Source organism: Coregonus lavaretus, assembly GCF_964263955.1.
Source record: "Coregonus lavaretus genome assembly, chromosome: 2".
Classification (NCBI taxonomy): Eukaryota; Metazoa; Chordata; class Actinopteri; order Salmoniformes; family Salmonidae; genus Coregonus; species Coregonus lavaretus.
The window spans coordinates 39,080,506-39,092,381 of NC_139989.1; the positions used below are offsets into that span (position 1 = coordinate 39,080,506).

Consider the following 11,876-nt stretch of genomic DNA (forward strand, 5'->3'; position numbering starts at 1 on the left):
AAGGTCCCTCAGTCAAGTATTGAATTTCAAGCACAGATTCAACTACAAAGACCAGGGAGCTTTTCGAAAGCCTCATAATTGAAGGGAAGTGATTGGTAGATGGGTAACAACAACAAATCAGACATTGAATATATCTTTAAGCATGGTCAAGTTAATAATTATGATGTGGTTGATGTATTAAACCACCCAGACACATCAAAGATACAGTCTTCCTTGTGAACTGAGCTGCAGGACAGGATGTTACCACGAGGCCATTGGTGATTTTAAAACAGTTACAGAGTTCAATGGCAGTGATGGGAGAAAACTGAAGATGGGTCAACAATATTATAGTGACTCCACAATAATGACTTAAATTACAGAATGAAAATAATACAAATATACAGAATACAATTATTCCAAAACATGCATCTTGTATGCAACAAGGCACTAAAGTAACACTGCAAAAAAACACGGTAAAGGAATACACTTTTTGGCCTAAATGCAAAGCCTTATGTTTGGGGCAAATCTAACACAACACATCACTGAGTAACTGCCTCCTTATTTTCAAGCATAATATAATAATAATAATATGCCATTTAGCAGACGCTTTTATCCAAAGCGACTTACAGTCATGCGTGCATACATTTTTTGGGTGTATGGGTGGTCCTGGGGATCGAACCCACTACCCTGGCGTTACAAGCGCCATGCTCTACCAGCTGAGCTACAGAAGACCACAGCATGGTGGTGGCTGCATCATGGTATGGGTATGCTTGACATCGGGGAGTTTTTCAGGACAAAAAGAAACGGGATGGAGCTAAGCATAGGCAAAATCCTAGAGCAAAAACCTGCTTTAGGCTGCTTTACACCAGACACTGGGAGAGGAATTTACCTTTCAGCAGGTCAATAACTTACAACACAAGGCCAAATCTACACTGGAGTTGATTACCAAGAAGACAGTGAATGTTCCTGAGTGGCCAGGAATCTTGAAAATTGCTGTCTCGCCATGATCCCCAACAACTTGACAGAGCTTGAAGAATTTTGAAAAGAATAATAATCTTACCCAGAAAGACTCACAGCTGTAATCGCTGCAAAATGTGTTTTTAACATGTATTGACTCAGGGAGCTGAATACTTATGCAACGACTATATTTTAGTTATTTCATTTCTATTAACCTTTTAAAATGTTAACTATTTCTTCCACTTTGACATTCCATAGTATTAAGTGTAGATTGTTGACAAAAAATTACAATTAAATCCATTTTAATCCCACTTTGTAACACAATAAAATGTGTAGAAATCCAAGGGTTTATGAATACTTTTGCGAGGCACTGTACCATGATTCTGAAATGCCTTTGTCATCACTATACAGTATCTACTGTTGTTAAGCCTTCTTTGTCTCCTGCTATCACTGATGTGTCTCCTCTCCTCATATCTCTTCTCCCAATGTGTTGCTCCTCCTCCTTCCTGGTTGAAGGAATATCCGAAGAGGAAGGTATGACCTAGCCCCTGACACTGCATGGTGACATCCTTCATCCCCCCTCCTCATCCCATAGCTCTTCACAGCATGGCCTCAGACCCCATCTACATTTACATTTTAGTCATTTAGCAGACGCTCTTATCCAGAGCGACTTACAGTTAGTGAATACATTTTTTTCATTTTTTTATACTGGCCCCCCCATGGGAATCGAACCCACAACCCTGGCGTTGCAAACGCCATGCTCTATCAACTGAGCTATATCCCTGCCGGCCATTCCCTCCCCTACCCTGGACGACGCTGGGCCAATTGTGCGCCGCCCATGAGTCTCCCGGTCGCGGCTGGCTGCGACAGAGCCTGGATTCGAACCAGGATCTCTAGTGGCACAGTTAGCACTGCGATGCAGTGCCTTAGACCACTGCGCCACTCACAGGTGACCTCGGACATCATCCCACCTCTGACCTTTAACATCATTCCTCCACTGACATCATTTCACAGCTGATTTCATCCTCTGACCTAATCCCATATAGCACAGCAAAACTCTAGCATCAGTCTCAGCCTTTGTCTTCTCCACCTCATGACCTAGTCCACCGAGAATGCAGTTTTCTTTCAGTTCCATTTCATGTCTTGTTTACTCTCCTCACACCAAGTCCTACAATCACCTTCTGCCAACTGCTCGACTTATTTACAACCTTACAACTTTTACTCTCTTACACTGTTTCCTTTCTTTCCAGATCTGGTGGAGGATAAGATGTCTGTCTTTGTCTGTCTGTTCCTGTCTTTCTCTCACTCTGTGTTGTTTCCAAGTCGAAGAAGAGGGAAAAAGAACAAGTCTTCCACTCCTGTCCCAAACCTCTCCAGACCTCTTCCGTTAACATCTTCTCTCCTGTCCACTTCCTGTCTGTCCACCTGTCTATCTCCGGCCCCTCCGGGCCAGTGTAGCACCTCCCACATTGCATACCAGCCAATTATATTATCCAATCAGGATAAAGTCTTTGCCACGGCCAGAATGAGAAGGTTGTTGTTGGTCCCTAGAGTGGCGTCAGGGTCTTCCTCCTTTCCAGCGACTAAGTAGGATGCACTTCGGTGTCTGCGTACTGTAGTTCCTTTTCCTTCCGCTTACGACAGTCCAATGAAGAACATGTCAACAGTGGACAAATTCAGTATGAGACATGTCTTTCCAATGCTTGTCTGGAAACAAACTTCTGACCGCTGTTTGAGAATGCTGGACTGGCCCAGACCTTCCATCTGAAAAATGATTTAAATCATAAGATGTTGTGAAGGAAACACAGCAAAACAAACATTGATCAAAGACTCTCAAGTGGCCATTGGATCAGCTGAACTCCCCCTTTCAGAGAGGCCTTGTCAAGTGACTGGATGACAACCCAGATTCATACATTATCTAGTTACAACAACACAGAGAAAGAAGAGCAACTTATTGTGAGAATGACTATGAAACAAAAGCAGTAGACCGTTCAAAACATCCTGGACTGATGTTAGGGTTTATGTTGATTGTTAATTCTTTGTTCCTGTCTGTTGAGATGTAGGAAGGGGGAGTTAGACCCTATGGTTTTGGGATCATATTTAAAAAGCAGCAGAGACCATAACTCAGTGTTTTCAACCGTAGATCTACCAACACAACATTCCACATAGTGTTAGTTAACAGAGCCTGTCTGTATGTGTCTGTATTTTATTCACCACCTTCTTAAGAGGCCCAAAGTGTGTATGGTAAAGGAGGTTGAAAGTGTGTGTGTGTGTGTGTGTGTGTGTGTGTGTGTGTGTGTGTGTGTGTGTGTGTGTGTGTGTGTGTGTGTGTGTGTGTGTGTGTGTGTGTGTGTGTGTGTGTGTGTGTGTGTGTGTGTGTGTGTGTGTGTGTGTGTGTGTGTGTGTGTGTGTGTGTGTGTGTGTGTGTGTGTGTGTGTGAGCGTGTGTGTGTGTGAGCATGTGTGTGAGCATATGTGTGAGCATGTGTGTGTGTGTGTGTGTGTGTGTGTGTGTGTGTGTGTGTGTAGGGTTGCAAAATTCCGGTAACTTTCCCAACATTTCCAAGTTTTACTGAAATCCTGGTTGGAAGATTCCCGGAATTGTAAAGGAATAAGCAGGGAATTTTGAGAAAGTTACTGGAATTTTGCAACTCTACAGTATGTGTGTGTGTGTGTGTGTTTTTGTGTGTGTTTGTGCGCGAGTGTGTGTGTGAGAGAGATTGAGTGAGTGAGATATTTTTTAGAGGAAGAGAGCAGGTGAATGAGAAAGCGTACTTGTTGTGTTTGGGACAGTTGTGCCCTTGTTCACCGTAACACTCCTGCCAACAACACTGGTAGATAGTTTATAGATTTTTACTTCTAGGAATAGTTATCTTTCTGTTACCTGGCTTTGTGCTCTGGAGCCAATGGCAGCACACAAACATGTTTTTTATTTATTATGTAACAACCAACTTAAATGAGCACTAGCCTACAGAATGTGAGAACACATATCTATTTGTATATACAGTATCTACAAGAAGATAATACTGAATGTTGAATACACTGTATGGAATTGTTTTAAAATTCAATGTTAATATTGATTCGTTTTATCTGTTTCAACTAAGCATCTATCTCTCCTTTAAGCTATTTCTAGCTGTCCATCTATCTGGCAGGCACATGCCTAGTAATCTGGCCATATATCTATCATTCCAGCTGTCAATCTAAATGCCATCTAAATATTGGACACTTGTTGATAGGCTCTGAGCCTTATGCTGATGATGCTTTAACACAGTGAGTTTGAAATGACCCCAGGACAGCACAGTGGAAATTTGATGAGATAAGGTGCATTACTTTTTTAGTGCATTACTATTGACCAGGGCCCATAGGGCTCTGCTGGTGAAAAGTAGTGCACTATATAGGCAATGGGGTACCATTTGGGACACAACCTGGGGTCTGGTATACTAGGTGTATGGAGAGGTCTGTTTGATTCAGCTGAGTTCTGCACTATGGCAGATGCACTGTAGTTCTTTACCATATGTACAGAATATGTGCAATCTTTAGATGATGGTCAGTTTGCTTGCTTTTTGAATTTAGGAAGCAGAGAAAAAGAAACTCATCATATCCCATATTTTTAAATAGACAATTGAAATAAACAATGTAGATGAATTGAAATGGAAAAAGTCAAAAGTATTTTTTTCCTCTGGTTCCATTGTGTGAATATATCTGTGATGCTATAACAATGGTGCCATTACTTGAGGCCAAGATGTATGTCCTTTGCGCAATGTGTTTACTTATTGTTTATAATAACTACATTCAGTAACTACTGCCTAAATGTGATTCTCTATATAAGATTCTTAAAGGGAAACTTCAAGAGGCTAGGAAAAAGTGTATTCTATGTTCTTGAACTTTTCCAATGATAATACATTTACATTTTTGACTGACACCTTTTTATTTTCCATTAGATGTATTTCTAGTTTCAGACATCATTGCACCTCATTAAATGTTCTCTTGAATGAAGATGTGGAATGGCAGTTCTCCACACTCCTCTCTGCAAGCTTACCCTCCCGGGGAAGGCCTGCACACTCCAAGACCTCTCCATCACATTGACAGCTCCCCGCTTGTGCCATCAAACCCCTGCAACTTATCCAGAACGCCGCAGCCCGCCTGGTGTTCAACCTTCCCAAGTTCTCCCATGTCACCCGCTCCTCTGCACACTCCACTGGCTTCCAGTAGAAGCTTGCATCCACTACAAGACCATGATACTTTCCTACGGAGCAGCAAGAGGAACTGCCACTCCCTACCTTCAGGCTATGCTGAAACCCTACACCCCAAACCGAGTTGGGGTCTGAAACCAACATCTGAAACCCTACCTCTTCAGAGTATCTCAAGTAATCCCACCAATAACTGGGCATAAGATCAGTATTGGGCTGCCTGTGTAAACACAGCCTAAGGATGTCACAAGTACGTTTCCATTATACCATATGTCTGTACTGCAATGGATTTGCTGAAAGAGATAATAACAGAGATGTACTAAAATAATATGTCACTTTATTCCACACTTTCTGCAGTTGTTCACTTGGCATTTTGTGTGGATTTTTATCTTACCACTGGACCCGGGTCAGAATTCAACATCAAACGTCCTAGATATTGACAGAAGGCATAGACCAGTCCCCTGTAGCTCAGTTGGTAGAGCATGGTGCTTGCATCGCCAGGGTTGTGGGTTCGTTTCCCACGGGGGGCCAGTATGAAAATGTATGCACTCACTAACTGTAAGTTGCTCTGGATAAGAGCCTCTGCTAAATGACTCAAATGTAAATCAGTGCCCTATTACCAGGTCTAAGGCACAAAGGCAAGTCATTTCATTAAATAAGAAATGTAACAACAATAACAGTCATTCAATATTAACAATTATAATACACCTTTCCTTATGCTAAAACAGATGCACAATTTAGCTTTCAGTTTAGACATGTACAGCTCTGACCTTCAACAGGTCCTGTGTGGGTGTTTGTGTGATCTTGCTAATGGTGGAACTGTGTGCAACTGGCAATGTAAATTCTCCCTTTTATGTTCCTTTAGCTCTGAAATATATAGTATATATACCATGGAACAATTTAATAGGTTTGGGGTGAACTAAATATAGTATCCTGGCACTTCTGGATGGGGAAGGTCTGGCTCTGCAGGGCTATCCATATTCTTTGAGAGGGGATTTGAGAAGTGTTCTGTTTGGGGGAGGGGTGGAGTTGGTGTTTGGGGTCAGGCTGCAGGTTCCCCAGCGTCCCCCTTGGTTTTGGGTTCCTGCCACCAGTCTGCTACGAAGGACTCCTCGTAATCTCCTATCCCCTCAAACTCAGCGTCAGGGGGGGCCGAGGGAGCAGCCACCTCCTCTGGACTCACCACATCCTGCCAAGGAACACAACACTGAGTTACAGACATACAACAACACATCTACACTTTAAGATGAGGCTTGATTTCACTTAGCAGACATCTCAGGGATATAATTCTAACACATGTTGTCATCGTTCTCACACTTTCTGTGCCTTTCTCTTGGCTCTTATAAATCTCTCACTACTAGTGCATGCTGTAATTTCCCTCCCTCCCTTTCTCCTTCTCTGTCCTCCTCCCCCTCTCAGGTCTAGGCTGAGGCAGTGTGGTTTGCTGGGAGGGGCTGACCAGAGAAAAACGCATGTGGCAGGGCCTCAGAGGCCGACACCACCCAGCTACATACCACACTCCACTGTCAATCTCAATCTCTCTCCATTTCTCTCTCTACTGACCCTCTTTCAATCTCTATCCATTCCACTCTCTCCACAGTAGTCTCCCTCACAGATCCCCTGTAGTCAGAATCAGCTTTCCCCCCACCTCTTTTCATGAAGTTGATTCAAACACTTTGCATACTAGCTACTGTACCCCAAAAATGTTCTGCACATTGGAAATATTCTCGGCAACCCAGAACCAAATTCTCGCCAGATTTGAAGCGAACCAGCCAATTTATTACAGTTTATTACTTCTGAGTTTGGTGCTTCTGTCCAGAATTTGTCCTGCTCATAAAAACTGGTTTCCTCTGTTACTTCCATCTCCACCCCTTTGCAGGCAAGCCTTACCTCATCATCTGTTTGTAGGTAGTTCAGTGCAAACTCCAGCATCTCCCTCTGCTTGGTTGTTTGGTTAAAGTACCTCAGTGCCTCCTGCGCAACAAACGTGGCGCGTCAATATCATTGGTTGACTCAAGAAGCAAGGAGAACACAAAGCTACAGTCCTAATTTGTTTATGGCGCTAGCCTACCAAACATTCTATGTTGTTTCCCTTTGTTTCAATGCTCTTTTGCCCTCCAGTTAGCATACCATTACGTTTTTACAGCACCACTAACTCCATTAGAAATTGCCACAGTTTCAAAAAGGCCTATATCTTTCAGGGAGCTTTGTTGGTTTTATTTAATTGATGGAGTAGCAGCTGCTGCAAGTGCTGTACTGGTAGAGCATAACCAAGGAATTATAGGACCTATTGCTTTTTCACTTGAATATAAAATATTTTAATTAGCACCTTTGTAGGGTGTTGGTGTTCACACCATAGCTACAGTATATGTTACAGCATTCCTTTTCTTGGTTTTTGTGGAGCTGTGGTGCTCCATAGCACATTTTAGTAAGGAAACAACAGCTACACTATACCCCAAATCTGAAACTATTACGTATCTTGTTTGGAATCAGGTTCAGGATTGAGGTTAATCTGGGCAAATGTATTACCATAATTCTAGATCAGTGGTATTCAAACTCTTTCAGCCAGGACCCCATTTTTTCCGCCAGAATTTATGGGGAGCCCACCCCAAAATCTGTAAATTTAGATTTTTACATCAACAAATAACCTTTAATTCATTGCATTGTCATCTCTTATGAAAATGAAAAGAAACCAATAAATACATTTACTCAATAAAATGTTTTTGTTCAAAATATATTTCTCAAAAACGTTTGTATATTGTTCCATACAATAAAAAAATGTTGCCGATCCCACTGCAGTTCCCGGGGTCGCGACCCTGACTTTGAATACCACTGCTCTAGATGATGGTTCATATTAATCAGAAATTACATGTTAAGTCTTGACAGGGCACATTGGGATGCTGAGTTGGGCGTGAAGGTTATAAAAAGCAATCTGATTACTCACCGGGCGAGGCAGGAAGTGCATCTCCTCCAGGCCCCACTGTTCTCGGTAGAAGCGGTAGTACACCATGTTCTGCTGCATCACCTGGTCGTTAGCGTCAAACAGCATGTAGCTGGCCGCACACGGAGCCGCGTTACGCACGTCGTTGACTGCACAGAGGGAGGGTGGGTCATCTGACAACTGCATAACAACCTTCTACTCAAGTAGTGTAACGACACAGTGTTATTACATTGAATAGTTGTTGTACTATTTTGGTCATGAAATGCAAGTGCAGTGAAGTTTGGAGCTCTATTGAAGGAGTGACACTTTCATGTGCGTACGTTTATAGTAGGCAAACTGGAGGTAGTGGTACATGGTAGCCACAAACTTTTCCACGAAGAAACCACCGACGTTGGGCATCAGGTTCTCCTCACACTTCACTTTACACTTCAGAACTTCTGTGTAGAGATCTGAGAGAGAGAGAGAGAGAGAGAGAGAGAGAGAGAGAGAGAGAGAGAGAGAGAGAGAGAGAGAGAGAGAGAGAGAGAGAGAGAGAGAGAGAGAGAGAGAGAGAGAGAGAGAGAGATTATACTACTATGACCAGAGTCTCTGCCCTCTCATGAGTAGATGGTGGTTTGTCAGACACTCACCTGCCAGTGTAGGGTAGAAGTCTTTGTACTCTGTGACCTCATATGACCCTTCGCAGCCTGCCAGGCAGAGGTCGTACATTTTGAGGTACTCCGTGGTGGCCTGCTCCATGTCCCGAGCACTGGCGCTGAAATCTCCGGAGTTATACAGTTTCACAGCCTTCAGGAACACAGGCTGGAGGACAGAAAGGACAAAGCAAAGTGTTAGAGACACTAGACATGGGCTGAAAGAACAACAGCCAGGGGTCAGAAAGGAGAGCACAGTTAGAGACACTAGACATGGGCTGAAAGGGCAGGAGGGATGCAGAGTAGGAGGACTGGGGGAAACATAGCACACAGTTGCAGAACAACAACCAACATTTGGATAGAATTCGAACCTACATTCTATTCGAATACTTTTTGCTAACGGAGTTGTGAAAAAATACTATAGTATGTTTCTCAGCCATTCATGTTTAGATTGAGAAAGCCATCGATAACATACTAACCAGCACATATTTTCAATGAATCATTCTAGTACTGTGTTAAGGTGGGCCTCCGCGCTTCAGCAAACAAAGGAAAGGAGGGGTGCTCCAACTCCTTTTTACCTTGAATTAGTCCTTTTGGAAGTGTTTCTTGGTAAGCCATTCTCATCAGTTCTAGTACTGTGTCAGGTGATGGATATCAGAGCTAGTTATGATTTGTATGGGGGCTGGTTGTGAGCTGACCTCACACTGACCTCGTAGGGTCGCTCCTCGTGGTCAATGAGGTACTCGTCCAGCTCAAACAGGGTCTTGTAGTAGTTCATGTTCTTGGAGATAAAGGGGTCTTCTGGGTTCTTCTGGAGGAACGTGTGGGCCGCTGACACGGCCCTCTCTATGTTGTTTAACTGTGGGAGAGAGGAGATTCAGAATGGATCATCGTTATTGTTATGGGTCATATAGGGTCCAGTAGTCTGATTGGTCGGTCTTGGCACTCTGGTACTTGGTGTCATCGTTGGATGACTACTATAGACACTATCTCTCGTTCGAATGGATGCCTAGCTGAAGCAAGGGGTTCTCTACATGCAGCAGGTCTTGCTAACACTATTTAGTCCTTAGAATAACATGACTTCTAACCTCAAATCACCTCACCAACTGCTAAGAGGTGTGATTCAGCCAGGACACTATATGGCTTTAAGGCATGTGCTGAAATTATCAACTGTCAATCAACACTTTTGGCAGTAAGAAGAATACTGTCTGCCTATATTCAATGGTTACTATGTAGTAGCTAAGCATGGCAATTGTCAAGAACCCATGCTGTGTAGATTCAAACAGTGACCTTGGTCTGTTTTATGGAGGAGGGTTTTTGGAATATATCTGAACAACTGAAGAAACGGAGAATGCTCTTAACAGAGCCATGAGATCACCGGTTTGGCTGACACATGCGCATGGAACACCTATGAGAACGTCTGGATGTGAATAGAGGCAGATGCTGAGAGCATGCTGAGGTAATGGCCTGAGAAGATGCTCTACAAGGGAGGAGTGGGCTTGCCTGAGGAAACATTCCAATTATAACACTCACGTGTGCACACAGGCCGCAGAAGTAGTTGCACAAATATATTTTATGCACATTCCAATGGCAAGCGTGTTGGGCTTACTTTCACTTCAAAAGTAAATCCTCTTTATTTTGCCATGGGGAAAGCTGTTGATTTGCCTGCCTGATATTCTGCCTCATAGGCCTACGTGTGGTGTTTGCTTTGGTAGAAAATAAGAAGGCGTTTGTTCTTACTGGGGGACTGTTTAACGGGGCGCTGTTTAAGAGACGTGGCATGTGTGTTCAACTGCTGAGTTTGCTGCATTCTCAACAGGTGGGCTGAGGAAAGTCTAGGAAAAACGTTATTGTTTCCCGCTTGTTTCACGCTGTGACAAAGTCTTGCTCATAGAAAACAAGCTACTATATGCTATTTCATTCGAAGTATCAGGCTATGACAGTAGCCTATGTAAATATCGGCCTATTACGCATTAGTTACGCATAACGGTGTAATATGTGTGCCAAGACAGGTTATTACAATTAGATGAGAATATTAGAATGAATAATTTATTCCACATATCCTAAGATTCTTACAATTAGGCCTATTATCTACTTAAGGGAAAACCCACTGTGACCATCAGTATTATAGACATGTAGACGTTTATCAACTGTTATTTTGATATCTTACCATAAATGTATTTAATGTCCACCTATTCAGCAGAATAACTATTTGATCTCACCTGGTAGTAAGCATACTGTATGTACCGGTAGGGTACCCTCTTCTCAAAAGCTTCCAGAACATCTCTCTTTGGGTAGGCCACTGTAAACACTGGAAAATGTGTTTTGCACTTTTTAAGGCACGAAGCCCGGAGTAAGAAATGCCGCATGATGCGGAGACTGCTGTCCGCGAAGAGGGTATCATTGTCCCGACTGACAGTGCTACAGTTCTGGCTGCAAAACGCTTCGCTGTCTTTCAGGAGCCGGTGAAGGCGCAAACTCAATTCCAAGTACTTGATGCTGTCCCTCCAGTTCTGCGTTCCATACTGGTCCAGAGCATGTCCATACGCAGATTCAAGTGGCATCAGATCGTTCTGTGGGAAACTTGTAAAGCTATATTTCTCATACTGGGCTTCGACCAGAACTGGAGCGACCAAAACTACACAGAAACAAAATGAAAGCCAGGTTTCTTTAACGTTTTTAGGAGCCATTATGCTTATTCTCTATTATGCCCTCCGTTTCTCCAACCAAACACGATTTCGGGATAATTTCTCCAGGGTTTTCTTCACCAGTGAATGGTCATGTCTGTTTGCACGTACAGAGCCTTGGCCCGGCTTGGAGAGACGGAGAGGAGGGGACAAAAAAGTCAGTGTTCCTCTGCAGGAGTTTCACAGGGAGTCAGTCGGAGGCAGTGATTTCGGGGTTAGGTTAGTCCCTGGGTCATAATGCCCTCATGATTTTTGGAACTAATATTGACCAAGTTACAGAAAAATACAACAAAACATTTAATAATTTAGCATTTTGATGGGCCGATGGTAGGCTCTACATTATTTAAAAATTTATATTTTGGAGGAAAAGAACACTGAAAAAGTGCGTAAAATATGTCAATATAGCCTATGTATGACTGTGTGGTGGTCTAATAAGGAATATGCTATTATTGCCATATTTAAACATCTAAAGCAAATACTTTTTCACAGGT

At 43.0% G+C, this 11,876-nt stretch overlaps 1 protein-coding gene across 1 annotated transcript; it reads right to left on the bottom strand.

Annotated features, from left to right (window-relative positions):
- Positions 1-4,849: 4,849 nt before the first annotated feature.
- On the bottom strand, positions 4,850-11,556 carry LOC311149858 (endoplasmic reticulum protein SC65-like). The gene is made up of 7 exons (XM_084187098.1): positions 10,921-11,556; positions 9,408-9,557; positions 8,696-8,867; positions 8,387-8,515; positions 8,070-8,215; positions 7,016-7,099; positions 4,850-6,314 (listed from the first exon to the last, which is right to left on the bottom strand). Exons 1-7 carry the CDS (start codon positions 11,386-11,388, stop codon positions 6,168-6,170), a joined length of 1,296 nt encoding a protein of 431 aa, XP_084043224.1. The 5' UTR covers positions 11,389-11,556; the 3' UTR covers positions 4,850-6,167.
- Between the last annotated feature and the right edge of the window lie 320 nt (positions 11,557-11,876).